We start from the raw sequence: 14,912 nt of genomic DNA on the forward strand, positions 1-14,912 counted from the left end.
TGCACTCTGGTCTGTGGCTCACCCTGACCTCTTTCCTCCCAGGTACCAGGAGGTTCAGGCAGCCCAGAATGCCCTGGGCACAGCTGTGGCAGAGGTGCTGCCCAAAGCTGAGAGGTCACTGGCCACTGTGAAGCAAGTCATTGGTGATGCTGCCCCACGTCTGGTCACGCTGGTCACCCCTGGAACAACGGTCAGTTCAGCATCCCTGGAGCTCCTCGTGGGATGGCTTCTCTACATTATGGAGAAGCCAGAGGGCCAGGCAGAGGTGGGCAGGGCTTCTTGTTAACTGGGAAGTGTCCTATTGAAACAGGCAGGGCCCAGCCAATCTTCCATACCAAGGCTGGAACTGACACGAACAAGGACATCAGAGGGATGGGGATGAAACATGTCCCAGTTCCCACGCCAGCAGTGACCTTGGCCAAGGATTTCCCTCCTTGAGTTTCAGCCACCAGTGACCCTCTGTCTCATGGACTCAGCCTCCTCTATTTAATTTTAGAGGTGGGAGCTGGAGGGGATCTAGTGAGTCCTTCATTCAACACTCAGCACGTCTCCACATCCTGCCAAGCTTGTCTGTGGGTAATCCTGAGATCTCCAGCCTCAGAAACCTGGCTTTAACAGAGCACTAAGCTGGCTCTTCATGCAGCTCACAGGGCGAGTGTGTGCCCAGCATACTCAAGGTCCTGGGTTCCACACCCAATACCAAGGAAATTAAAACCAGAAAGCCATCCAAATGCGTTTGGGACACAGGCTGCCTGCGGCTCCTGCCTCATGGCTTCCCCTGCATGCAACAACCTGGATGACCCAGATGGATACCGCCGAGGGCTTGGGATCATACACAGTTCTGCCTTTCTAACATCTGGAACACTACATTCTGAAGCACACTGGTCAAGGTTCAGGTGGAGGACGAACTGTGGGCCTGAGGAGGGAATCTCACCTTGTGAGGAAGAAAGGCAGTCATACTCGTGGGTCTTAACAGTTAGCTAGAATTGCCCGGAGCTGCACAGCTGGAAATTGGTGGGGCTGGGGTCTAAGCCCCCAGGGACAGGTTCCCCGAGCCCAGCTTCTCTGAACTCCTCCTTCTGCTTCTGCACTGCCCCTGGGGTACCTGAGGTGCCTGGGACAGCAGGAAGCACTCTGGGACCAAGGTTAGAATGTCAGTTCTGGGCTAGTAGCCACAGGCTGGCCCCCCCAGCACAGAAGGGCACAGGCTGCCCCCCCAGCACAGCAGGGCACAGGCTGGCCCCCCAGCACAGCAGGGCACAGGCTGGCCCCCCAGCACAACAGAGCACTTTTCCCTGGACAGAGGATCCAGTCCTTAGCCCTTCCTGAACCCACGATCTCCCTGCAGCCTCAGAACTCCCAAGCCAGGCATCTGGACTGGAAAGCGAAGGCCCTGGAGCAGGAGCTGGCTCAGAGGGAGCGCCAGGCAGTCCAGGCTGTAGGAGCCCTGCAGGCGGAGGCTGGGGCAGCCCTGAAGAAGATGGAGCCCTTCATGCAGGTCAACTTTGAGTCTGGGTCCTGGAAGAGGGAAGGACTGCCCTGGGGTAGGGTGAGGTGCAAAGATGGAAAATAGCACCCCCAAGTCTCTGGTGCCTCCCTCAAAATGCCTGAGAGTTTTAAAGGCGGCCAAGCCAAAGGGAGGGAAGCCTGCTTGCTGAGAAGACAGTAAAGGGGTGGAGGGAGACAGGATGGACAGACAGACAGGCAGGCAGGTGGATGACAGAAGCCATATCCATGTACCCTCTCTCAGGGTTAGTCACACTGGATGGCTCTTGTGTCTCTTTCTCCCTTCTGCCCTTAGATACCCCATGTCCAGAGGCACCCATTCTGAGCAGTCCATGGGACTCGGTGTTAGGTCACGTAGCCTCGTGTTCAGCCCAGAGAGATGGCACTAGATCGGGATTCTAGAATGGCAGTTTAACTTGGACCAGCCGCTAACATATAGAAGACTCATTTAAAAACAGTTGTGCTGGAGCATTTTTCTTGGGGGATAATTTCAGACTCATGGAAATGGTCTATGCACAGCACCCAAAGCTCTCATCCCCTTCCCACAGGGCCATTTGAGGTTGGTGTTTTAACCAGATACAGGGCTAGTGTCAGACTCAGGAGGGCAACATGATACCACCCAAGATCCCAGCCTGCTGACCTGACTCAGAACCCCACAATGGTGGTCAGGGCTCCCTCCCCCCAAGGCACCTCAACTTTCCTACAAACCCAGGAGACAGAGAAATATCTTTCAGGAGAAAAGAAGTAGCCGAGGATTGGACCCAGGGCCTGGCAGGTACCCAAGCGAGCCCTGCTGCATTGAGGACCCAACATAGTGTCCTCTGACCCTGATCCGCACTCCCATCTAGGGTGAGGAAGCCAGGAAGGGAGGCAGCCTCCGCAGCCCCTTTGGGAGCTGAGTCCTGTGAGGGACAGACTCCCCTCACCCGCAAATGTAGATGCTCCACTCCCCATAACCCTCACAGCACCCCACACCCTTCCGTCACACCCCCTCCCACACCCCAGCCTCAGGAGCAAACTGAGGCTTCCCTGGCTCTTTCAAACCCATGTTGTTTATTTGTAGCAAATCACACAAGAAACCTTTTTTTTTCCAGCCTCAAACATTTTATTTTATTTTACTATTTTATTTTAAAGATTTATTTATTTATTATGTATACAGCATGTATGACTGCAGGCCAGAAGAGGGCGCCAGATCTCATTACAGATGGTTGTGAGCCACCATGTGGTTGCTGGGAATTGAACTCAGGACCTCTGGGAGAGCAGTCAGTGCTCTTATCCTCCGAGCCATCTCTCCAGCCCCCAAACATTTTATTGATTACTGCTGGGTATCCACTTTGGAACTTCCCACGGCAGCAAGTTAAATAAATATTTAGATGGGAAGACACGATGGGACATAAAGTTTGCTTTCAGTGTCCCGCCACCTAGGCTGATGTCCCCTCCCCTTGATACAGCTTTATATTTGAGCTGCACAAACACACTTTAGAGTCTGGCAATAAAAAAATGCTCCCACCTCAAGGGGCAACTGACGGGGTTTCAGTGGCATGTAGCACATTCACCGTGCAGTGTGACCCCTCCTCTCCAGATCTGGAACGCCTCATTCCTCCTGAAGTAACCCCAGGAACTCACCTTGAGGCAGCGCCTCCACTTCTGAGGCCCTGCGCACCCCTCCACTCTGTCTAACTTCGTGTGAGCACCTGTGCCATGGCGTGCTTGTGGCGGTCAGAGGACAACTTTCAGAGCTTTTCTCTTTTTCTGACGTGTGGGTCCTGAGGATCAAACTCTGATTTGTCAGCCTTGGCAGCAATCACCTTTACCCACTGAGCCATCTTGCAGGCCCAGGTCATGTGCTCTTTAACCCAGACACTCATAGTAACCAAGTTCCCTTTTATTTTTTATTCTACACTTATTTAATTTTTGCGTCTGTGAATGGCTATGGGCACACATTTGCTACAGCGTCAGTGTGGGGGTCAGAGGACAACTGTGGAAGTCTGTTCTCTCCTTCTACCATGGGAGTCCTTCAGGGCATGGAGGAAGGAAACCTCAAAGCCCACCCCCAGTGACACTCCCCCTCCCATAAGGCCACACCTCTTAATTCTTCCAAAACAGTTCCACCAACTGGGGACCAGGCATTCAAATATAGGAGCCTATGGGGGCCATTCTCATTCAAACGACCACACATGTGGGTACCATAGCAGTGTCTATGCTACTGAAGAAAATGTCTCCTTCCTCCATTAATCATTAGCTAAGTATAAATTCACAGGGAGGAGCTGGACCTTGTGACACCACCCCCATAACAGAATGCTGGTGTTGAGGCCCCTAATTGTATGTAGATTTTGTACAGGTAGTCATAGCTGCCATAAGCCCAAGAATTCAAAGTTCATGCCATGCCCTGAAGTCAGCTTCCTGTGACTCTTACATTCTTTGTGTCTTCTCTTGAACAATCAAACCTGAGTTCTTTACTGTGTAGTCACATCTGGTGGCCGTGGGGGAAGTGATGACTACTCTGAGGAGAAGCCATTTAATAGCTACGGGCTGACGTCGCCTTAGGGACGTGTGTGCTTATCTTTGGCACTAGTTTTCTGGTCATCCTCCAGGCTTCTGAAGATGGGGTCTTCTTGGGATTGATTTGGGGCTTGGCATCATATAATCAGATCAGGATGATCTCCAGTCAGAGTAATTCTGAGGTTTGGAGCCTAGCCTGCCCGTCTGGGGCCCCTGGGCCGGTCTCCAGGAAGGCCTGCCTCTCTTCTCCTCCTTGCAGCTACACTACGAGACCACAGCTGCCCTGACACGGGCTTCCTCAGCTGTCCAGGCTGCCATGATGACCGTCACAGGAGCCAAGACGCTGCTAGCTGACCTCGAGGGTACGTGTGTCCTGCTGAGCCCTGGGCTCTGCACGAGGCCCTGACATCCAGTTATGTGGATGTAAGCCAGGTAGACCAGTCCTTCTGCCTCTCAGGACTTCCATGCTGTTTGTCTCTTCCTGTCTCACATGCCAGTCACTGGGTACTGGCCCCTGTGGCCACGCCAACTAGCTCCCAGCATTATCAGACCAAGCACAGAGTTCCTCAGGACATGTGGGAAGAGAACCTGTTCTCACTGGCAGGGGTGTGGCTCAGGGGGAGCGAGCTGTCTAAAGTATGCAAGGTTCCAAGTCCCATCTTCAGCACAGGTAAAAAGCAAAACTACGCCGGGCGGTGGTGGTGCATGCCTTTAATCCCAGCACTCGGGAGGCAGAGGCAGGTGGATCTCTGTGAGTCTGAGACCAGCCTGGTCTACAGAGTGAGTTCCAGGACAGCCAAAGCTGTTACAGAGAGACCCTGTCTTGAAAAACAAAAACAAACAAACAAAACAAGCAAACAAAAAAAAGCTAAACCAGGGGCTGAGGGTGTGACTCAGTTGGTCGAGTGCTTGCTGAACATGCATAAGGCCCTGTGTTAGACACCCCCCAGCCCCCGAAATAAACCAGGCGTGGCAGTGTACACTCAAGAGGATCCGAAGTTCAAATTCATTCTTGGCTACATAGTGAGTTTGAGACTACTCTGAGATACATGAGACCCTGCCCCCCCCAAAAAAAAAAAATCCAACAGAAAAACCCCAAATTGCTGGATGGTTGATCACAAGATCACACCTGTGCTCCTAGCACTAGGTAAGCTGAGGTGAGAAGAGAGCCTCAAGTATGAGGCAGCCTGGGCTACCATAGTAAGTTCTGAGGCAGCTTGGGCTATTGAATGAAAGCCTGTATCAAAATGCCCCAAACAAAACAAAACTCAAAACTATGTGTTACAGAGTTTCTGTTTAGAGCGGGCTAGGCTTCACTGACTGCCCAAACCTCTGAAGCTTTAAAAAAATGAAGTTATGCTGGGCGTGACGGCACAGGCCTTTGATCCCAGCGCTTCGGAGGCAGAGACAGGCGGATCTCTGAGTCCCAGGCCAGCCTGGTCTACAGAGCGAGTTCCAGGACAGCCAGGGCTACACAGAGAAACCCTGTCATGAAAGGGGGGGGTGTGGCACGGGTGAGAGAAAGGACAAAGAGAGAAAGAATCCACGTGGCTTGTTTCACAGGTGGGTAGACTGAGAAAATCAGTCGTTCGTCCGTCCTTGAGTCAGAGCTGAGCACTCTGTCTCTCTACCTCAAGGTCCACTGTGTGAATGATTCTCAATACCGTCTTCAAGCCAGAGAGAAGCCTTGGTGGCTCTTTGTCCCTCCAGCCCTGCCTGCTTCAGGCTGGAGATAGCTTAGCCCAGTGGTGTGGGAATGGGCATGTTTTCTGGTTTCCTTGGGGCCTGGAGTCCTGGTCATTCACTGGGGCCTCCTGTGAAAAAGACATGGCTGTGTGCACGCCCTTGTAACAGGAGTCACATTTAGGAAAATGTAAATCTGTACTATGGAGTGTCTTATGTTATTTTAGGGGGCATCAGAACCGTGGAGGGTTGTAAGCCTCCCATTGTATAATCTCATGGCTCTCTGGCCTCAATTTCCTTCTCCCTACATTGAGATGCACATGACCTCCCAGGTATCACCTTCTCCTTGTTGAGAGGAAGACTTTGCATGTGCTGGGTGGAAATTTGTCCCTCTGACTTTGCTCCATAACCCAAAAGATTAACTTCAAATCTCAATCCCAGGCTCTTCCAGCCCTCTCGGAGCACAGTCCAGTGACCACCTGTGATATGACTGTAATAGAGACCACAATACAGACACCGTAATAGCCTATGAGTCTTTGCATTTGCTGAGGGCAATGCCTCACTCCTTTTGCTATTCTCCGGGGTCACCTTGAGAAGGGGACACACAGATCTCCTGTGTCTCCAACCTCTGCTCCCATTGTCCAAAGTCCTGAGGCTGGTCAAGTACCACCAGTCGCCACCTGGCAGGCTCTCCGGCATGAGACTGTTTCTCCTGCCTCAGACTTGGTCAATTTTGCAGGAATGAAGCTGAGGTTTCCTCTGCCCAAGGAGCAGGGAGCGCTGAAGAGGAGAGCAGGTAGCATCCGGGCCAGGCTCCTGGAGGACACCAAGAGGAAGACCAGGCAGGCAGAGAGGATGCTGGGAAACGCTGCATCTCTCTCCTCCAGCGCCAAGAAGAAAAGCAAAGAAGCAGAACTGCTGTCCAAGGACAACGCCAAGGTCAGGTTCAGGACAACAGTCTCATTGACAGCAGCTGTCTTGCCCTCAGTGCTGACTGCTGTGGGTCCTGGCTCTCAGCTCAGAAGCACGTGTGGGTGGCCTCACTGATTCCTCAAGGAAAAGGAGTCACTGGGGGCCTGTGAAGACTCTAGGCTGAGCCGAGTTCAAGGCTTAAGTCATATGACCAGGACTCACACCTAGGCCCATTGGGATGTTGTCTAAACTTCTAGGTTTTTCTTTGTTTGTTTTTTATTTCTTCTTATTTACCTTTTCATATAATTTTAAGATGTTTTATTTTATGTGTACAACGTTTTGCCTGCATATATGGATGTGTACTACGTACATGCCTGGAGTGGGCAGAAGTCAGAAGGATCCCCTGCCTGTGAGCCACTATGTAGGTGCTGGGAACTGAGCCCAGGTCCACTGTAAGGGCAACAACTGCTCTTAACTGCTGAGCCATCTCTCCAACACCCACTTTTTAATTTTCTGACAGTCTCATGTTTTTAATCCTAGGCTGGCCTTGAAATCACTGTCTAGCTGAGGATAACCTTGAACTTCTGATTCTCCTGCCTCCACCTCTGCCATCTCCCAATTTATCCAGTACTAAAGACTGAACTCGGGGCCTCATGCATCTAACTAGCCACCTTCCCTGTCCCCTAGGCTTTCTTTATCTGGGGCCAAATTCTAACTGCGCTTTCTCTCTCTCTCTCTCTCTCTCTCTCTCTCTCTCTCTCTCTCTCTCTCTCTCTCTCATGCATGCGAGTGTGTGTGTGTGTGTGTGTGTGTGTGTGCGCACGCGTGTGTGTTCCTCAGATCCAGAGCTCACACACAAGTGAACTCTCTTCATGAGTGCCTACATTACTGAAGGACTGGTCTGAAACTAGGGGTCCCAGGTACAGTTTCTTGTCTCCTTGCTCAGACTTTGGGCGGTTCCTCCTCCCCCTCCCCTGACCTCTGTTTCCCCATATAAAAACAGGTGGGGGCTGGAGAAGTGGCTCAGAGGTTAAGAGCACTGACTATTCTCCCAGAGGTCCTGAGTTCAATTCCCAGCAACCACATGGTGGCTCACAACCACCTGTAATGAGATCTGGTGCCCTCTTCTGGCCTGCAGGCATATATGCTGTATATATTTTTAAAAAAATTAAAAAACAAAACAAAACAAAAAACAGGTGGAATTTCTCCACTAAGGAGGAGTGAGGAGTTTGTACTGAAGACATATCCTGCCCCCAGCACATGCCTATTGATTGTGGGAATGAGTAAGTGAATGTTCTAGGTTATGATGTAGACTGCTTGGCATCATGTCATAAGAACTCTTGTCCAAGCCAGACCTGGTGGTACAAATCTATATCCCAGCTACTTTGAAGGCTGAGGCAGGAGGATCACAAAGCCAAGGCTATCGTGAGTAACTTAGTAAACCCCTATTTCAAAATATAAGAACTGGTCATGGCACGTGGTTCAGTTGTAGAGTACTTACCTAACATGTGTGAGACTCTGGGTTCCAACTTCTGTCCTGAGAAAGAAAACCCAAGAACGAAGCTCCTCTTTCCCAAGAGACTTACTCTCCCCTTCCTGCTGCTGCCCCGCAGCTCACCAGAGCTTTGCTGAGGGAGGGGAGACAGAGCCACCGCCATGCCAGCCGACTCGCCGGCCAGACCCAGGCCACACTCCGCCAGGCCTCTCGGCTAGTACTCACCTCAGAAGCGCGCAAACAGGAGCTGGAGGAGGCTAAGCAGGTGGGTGTGCCCAGCCCTCACACCATCCACCGATGTCCAGTGTCCTAGTTAGGGGTTACCGTTGCTGTGACGAAATATCATGACCAAAAGCATCCTGGGAAGGAAAGGATTTATTCCGCTTATATTTCCAGATAACAGTCCATCACTGACAGAAGTCAGGGTAGGAACTCAAACAGGGCAGGAACCTGGCAGTAGGAGCCGATGCAGAGGCCATGGAGGGGTGCTACTTGCTGGCCTGCTCCTCATGGTTTCCTCAGCCTGCTTTCTTATAGCAACCAGGACCACCAGGCCAGGTGTGTCACCACCCACCATGCCTGGGCCCTCCTGCATCAATCACTAATTAAGAAAATGCCCTACAGTCTTGCCTATAGCCCAGTCTTATGGGAGGCATCTTCTCAGTTAAGGTCCCCTCTTCTCAGATGACTTTAGCTTGTTTCAAGTTGACATAAAACCAGCCAGCACTCCCTGTCACCCTAGGGAGCCACTAAGATGTTCTTTCTGGCCCAGGTGGCCTCTGGGCTGAGCACCGTGGAGCACCAGATCCAAGAATCTCGAGGGTCTTTGGTGAAGGACATCAAGGTCCTGTCAGAGCTGCTTGCCAAGCTTGGTAAGGAGACCCCAAGGCGAGTCCCTGGGGGTCAGTTGTAGGATATGTTTCTCCTCGTCCTAAAATCCATGGCTTCCACTTCTGCCCTGTCACCTGTCACAGGCTTTGTAGCCTGTGTAGGGAAGGGTGGGAGTCTGGAATTGAATTCGCTGTGTCTGCAGGGGCACGAGGAGCAACGTCCACTTCCTCTAGTCCTCTGGTAAGTATGGTGTGGGTTGGGAAAACAGAAAACTCACTATGTTCAAGGACACCCTTGGGTTCCCAATGAGACAGAAAAGCAAGGGCACATTGGTGAATAGGACTTGATTCCGACTCTGCCCCTTCCTGGGTGGCGGGACTTGGGCATGCCACTTGACCTGTGAGCCGGCTTGCCCACCTACGAAACAAAAGTGCAAGTGGGGACTCAGGAAGTGCGTGACTAGGGAGAATCAGCAGACACTGGTTCACAGGAAGGAAGGAAAATTCCACATGAAGCTGGGGGAGTGGGTGCGCATGGTCGTAAACCTAGCCCATGGGAGGCTGAGGCAGAAGGATAGATCCAAGTTCTAGGCCAGCCTTGGGGACATAGTGAGACCACGCCTCAAAAAAGAAAGAATGTGGGGAGAAGAGATGGCTCAGCTGTTAAACCGTCTGCTTCCTGCTCTTCCAGAGGAGCCAAGTTCAGTGGCCGCTCCATGTCAGCGTTCACAAGAGTCTATCTCCAGCTCCAGGGCATCCACTACCCTCGTCTGGCCTCTGGGGGTACCCTCACACGTTCACATAGACATATACACATACATAAAAATAAAATAAATCTTAGAAAAAGAAAGAAGGAAAGGAAAGGAAAACTCTGGACAGGCTTTAGCAAAGAGGACTGAAAGATGAATGGCTAGGGCCCTGTGGACGAAGAGCTGGTAGCCACTGGCTTGGATGTCCGGGACAATGGTCAGAGAGGTTGGTCTGGGGTGAACAGCATATATTTTTAAAAACCGTGCTAAGATATACATAACATAAAATGTACTTTGTGAACATGTTTAAGTATTCTCTTCCTTCCTTCCTTCCTTTCTTTCTTTCTTTTTTTTTTTTTTTTTTTTTCTGAGACAGGGTTTCTCTGTGTAGTTTTGGAGCCTGTCCTGGATCTCGCTCTGTAGTCCAGGCTGGCCTCGAACTCACAGAGATCCGCCTGGCTCTGCCTCCCGAGTGCTGGGATTAAAGGCGTGTGCCACCACCGCCCGGCTAAGTACACGTTTTGATGACTGTGTTAGCCATCTTTCTGTTGTTACGACAAACCTCCCAGGCAATCGGCTTCAGAGGAGGAAGAATTTGGGTTAGGAATACGGCTCAGCGGCAGAGCCTCCGTCTCTCAGGCACCAAGTCCATCCTTGGCACTGCAAGAGAGAGGGTACAGGCAGAGGAGGAGTTAAACGTTGACTTTAGCTCTTGGTGTGAGTCCACTGACCCTCTTGCTTTGAGACTTTGGCAGCTCAGTGCTTCCTGGCAGTAGCACACAGTGGAGGAGACCTGGTCACGTGACGGCAGTCAGGACAGAGCAGTGTTAATATCCCCATCAGGGCACATTCCTGTTGACCAGGCCCCACCTGAGAAGGGGGCAGCCACCTCCTCCTCGTGCCACAGGCTGGAGACCCAGCCCCCAGTGCCTGGGGCTCCACCATTGAACATTGTTGTGTCCCATCGCCACCATCTATCTCCAGAACTTTCTTGACTGTCCAAAGAGAAATGGCCCATTGAACACAGGCTCCCGTCACCCTTCCCTGTACCTGCCTCCCCTCTATGGGAGCTCACTTCTCTAGGGAGCTCACCTTAGTGGACTCACACGGTGCTTTCCCTTTAGAAGTTTTAGGAATTATTTCTTTGTTTGTGTGTGGGGCTTGAGGGGGGCAGTGGGCTTGAGTGTGGAGGCCAGAGGTTGACTTTGGGTATCCTCTCTATCACTCTCCACATTATGTATTTTTATTTATTTTTATTTTTTTTCTATATCCAGATCAGCAGGCAGCGGGAGTATTTTTATTTTTTGAGACAGGGTTTTGTTATGTACCTCTGGCTGTTCTGGAACTCATTATGTAGACCAGGCTGTCCTGGAATCCACAGAGATCCACCTGCCTCTGCTCCCCAGTGCTGGCATTAAAGGCGTATGTCACTGTGTTAGGCTATTTATTTATTTTTAAAGTTTTTATTTTATTTTGAGACAAAGTCTCAACCAAACTCACTATGTGGGTCAGGCTGGCCTCCAGCTCACAGAGATCAGCCTGTCTCTGATTCTCAGGGACTGGATTAAAAGCATGTTCCACTGTGCCTAGCTTATATTTATTTTACTTTACTCATTTATTTAGTGTGTTTGTATGTGTGCTTGCCATGGCAGGCAGATGGAGGTTAGGGGATGGTTTGTAAGTCAGTCCCTCCCTTCCACCAGGTGGGAACCCAGGTCATCAGTCTTGGCAGCAAGTACCCTTTCTCTCTCAGTGACCCTCTACCTCATATTTTGAAACAGGGTCTGAGCCTGGAGCTCATTGATTTGGCAAGGCTGGCCTGAAGTTCCAGAGCTCTCTCGTCTCTCCCGTATGCAAGCACCATGGTGTCTACACACTAAAGGAAGAAACATAATAAAAATTTAAAGCATGCAGTCCCTAAGGGATGACACCCCAGGAAGTTAGGGTTCCATCAGTGAAAAACCCATTGATGACATCTGGGGTCCATGATCCAATCTCCTCTTGATGGTGGGATCCATCAGCTGGGGAGCAAGCTTTCAACCCATGAGCATTTTAGGAGGCGCTTTGTATCTGTACAACAGCCCTCCTCTGCCCCTTCTTGCCCTCAGACCCAGCTTTCTTTGCTTGGGAAGTTCAGAGGGACCTGGAAGCATTAGAAACTACTTGAGGCTGGGTGTTGGTGGTGCATGCCTTCAGGTGGATCTCTATAAGTTCAAGGCCAGCCTGGTCTACAGAGTAAGTTCCAGAACAGCCAGGGCTACACAGAGAAACCCTGTCTCAAAAAACCAACCCACCAAAGACAACAACAACAACAAAAAGAAACCACTTCGGGCTGACTTTACCCGGTCACCTCCCACCCAGTTGAGCTCCGTTTTTTTGTTGAATGTCACCACACTTCATGACAAAGTGACAGGAGCACCTTGGACTCCACCCTGCATTCCTGTGTGAGCATGGGGCCCCACTCTTTGTCTCTTGGAGAGGCTCATTCCTGCTAAGTGGGAGGAATTCACGAGGGGCCAGTGCGAGAACCCCATTGCCTGCCCCCCAGGCCCGCAGCCCTTCCCACCCCATGCCACCCTGGGCCTGTCTAAATCTGGACACCGGTGGTCTCCTCCGTGAGCCCACTTGACCAGCTCACGGTGGTATCTGCAAATGTGTGCTGACGTTTGAGCCAGCACAGATCCTGGGACCTCTCCCACAGTTTTGTAAATGAGGAAACTGGTTTTGGAGGGGAGTCACTGAGGCTTTGAAAATTTTTTTTACTGGGCCAGGAAATGGCTCAGTGGTGAAGTGGGTGAAGACACCTGCTGCCTAGCTGATGACCAGCCCTGGTCCCATTATAGATGGAGAGAATGGACTTCTAGTCATGCCCTCAACAACAAATAAGTAAATATAAATAAGTTATTAAGAATAAAAGTCCCAAGCTGGGCGGTGGTGGCACACGCCTTTAATCCCAGCACTCGGGAGGCAGAGGCAGGCGGATCTCTGTGAGTTCGAGGCCAGCCTGGTCTACAGAGCGAGTTCCAGGACAGGCACCAAAACTACACAGAGAAACCCTGACTCAAAAAAACAAACAAACAAACAAAAAAGAATAAAAACCCCAACAGCTGTGGTGGTGCATGGCTTTAATCCCAGCACTCGGAGGCAGAGACAGGTGAATCTCTATGAGTTGGAGGCTATCCTGGTCTACAGAGTGAATTCCAGGACAGCCAAGACTACACAGAGAAACCCTGTCTCGAAAAACCAAAAATAAATAAATAAATAAATAAATAAATAAATAAATAAATAAATACCCAACCAGGTGTGGTGGTGAACACCTTTAAACCCAGCACTCAGGAGGTAGAGGCAGGAAGGCCTCTATGAGGTCAAAGTCAGCCTGGTCTACATAGCAAGTTCCAGGACAGTCGTGATCACAAAAGAATAAAAAATAAATCCTTGAGACCTTGTTTAAAGATTTTTATTTTTATTTTACGAGTGTTTTGCCTGCATGTGAGTGCACCATGTACATGCAGTGCCCACAGAGGCTCAAGAGGGTGTGAGACCCCCTGGAACTGGAATTACAGATGGTTGTCAGCTACCACATGGGTGCTGGGAACTGAACCTGGGTCCTCTGTAAGAGAAACACCTGCTCTTAACTGATGAGCCCCCTCTCCAGCCCCAGATATTAACTCTGCATGTGAGCTCCATGGGATGGACACCCAGGCCTTTACCTCCTCCTATATTCCCTCTCGGTCCATTTTTTTCCAGTAGGTAGTGGACAGACCAGGTTCTGGGTGTCTGACCTGGGTCTCTGGTTCCCAAGGCCGGCAGGCAGCTAGCCTCTGCTGAAACCTGCCTGTGCTCCTCTCCAGGGTCGTTGGATACCCACCAAGCTCCTGCTCAGACCCTGAATGAGACCCAGAGGGCCCTAGAAGACTTGAGGTTGCAACTGGGTTCACGTGGAGCCCTGCATCGCAAGCTGAGGAGGTTGGAGCAAGAGTCTGCCAGGCAGGAGCTACAGATCCAGAGCTTTGAGAGCGACCTTGCGGAGATCCGCGCTGACAAGCACAACTTGGAGACCATTCTGAGCAGCCTACCAGAGCATTGTGCCAGCTAGACCCTGGCACACCCTCCTCACCTTACTGTTTCCTGCCCACGCCCCATAGATGTCCCAGGTCTCCCTGCTGTGTGCTCATGTGAATGACCACACTCACTTGCTGGTGTGAGTACATGTTCACAACTCCACAGGTAGCGCTGTGTGCAGCCCTCAGTGTGTGTCCCCTGCACACACATCAGCACCCGGCACCCCAGCATCAGTAAGAGGCGTATCTGCATTCGTTCATGTATGGACATATGTGTGTGTGTGTGTGTGTGTGTGTGTGTGTGTGTGTGTGTGTGTTGCACTTGTGTATTCAGGACCAACTATGCATGCCCACACATGACAGTCCAGAGCTGTCAAGAGGTAGTCATGAGCTTGGACACACTTTGCATCCTGGGTGAGTCCTGTTATGAGAAATTCCCTGACATATCTACAACCCTCCCTCCAGAGAGCAGAGCTTAAACAGGGGTGGCTCCTCCAAGGCTGAGAGATCTTGAGAAGGCAAGTCCCACACTCATGGTTACAGAACTGGCCCTGGGCCTACTATGCCCCCACGTTGCCCACTGGTCACCCAGCAGCTCTAAGAACTGAGGTGCCAGGCAGATCAAGAAATGCCACGATTCTAACAGGATTCTCAGAAGTGGCATCCAAGGCCATGGTGTGGCTTGGGAGGCCCACAGGGCAAGGCACAGATGTCATTGTCTTTTGTGGACTCTTCCCTCCTGGGATCTGGGTCTGCAGCAGACTCATTGAGGGAAGTGCCTACCTGGACCCCTCCTCCGTCAGTCCCCTGATCTACCTGAAGAACCAGGGTCTGGGGCATGAGGCCTCAAGCAGGCACTGGGAACGGCCCTTTGTGCCCTGCTGACCTGGTTAGCCTTTGGTTGACACATCTTAAACCTGTGCCGTGGCCCCACCTGTCACGAAGGATGCCACAGGGGTGTGGAAGCCTGGCTGTCGTTCAAGGTCTGCTGCCCATGGCTGCCTCTGCCCAGGAATCCCTGGCATTTCTTCCTGCTGTTCCCCTCTTTTTCTGGGCCCTCTTTTAGTGCACAGCAGGGTCTGGGCACTAGGATAACAGCCACCTTTGCAAGCTCTGTCCCTTCCCCAGGTCCCAGAGGAGCTGATGGTGATGTGAACTGATTCTGATTATGAAG

At 51.3% G+C, this 14,912-nt stretch overlaps 1 protein-coding gene across 1 annotated transcript in view; it reads left to right on the forward strand.

Annotated features, from left to right (window-relative positions):
- Nucleotides 1-14,372, forward strand: part of Lamc3 (laminin subunit gamma 3) — a 58,049-nt gene extending 43,677 nt beyond the window's left edge. The window contains exons 22-28 of the mRNA XM_059260038.1: nt 43-190; nt 1,349-1,498; nt 4,268-4,370; nt 6,431-6,630; nt 8,217-8,363; nt 8,871-8,970; nt 13,529-14,372. Of these exons, the coding sequence (XP_059116021.1) occupies nt 43-190; nt 1,349-1,498; nt 4,268-4,370; nt 6,431-6,630; nt 8,217-8,363; nt 8,871-8,970; nt 13,529-13,773 (1,093 nt within the window). The 3' untranslated portion in view covers nt 13,774-14,372. The remainder of the gene's footprint in view (nt 1-42; nt 191-1,348; nt 1,499-4,267; nt 4,371-6,430; nt 6,631-8,216; nt 8,364-8,870; nt 8,971-13,528) is intronic.
- Nucleotides 14,373-14,912: the final 540 nt, after the last annotated feature.

The sequence above is a fragment of the Peromyscus eremicus genome, chromosome 4 (assembly GCF_949786415.1).
Source record: "Peromyscus eremicus chromosome 4, PerEre_H2_v1, whole genome shotgun sequence".
NCBI lineage: Eukaryota > Metazoa > Chordata > Mammalia > Rodentia > Cricetidae > Peromyscus > Peromyscus eremicus.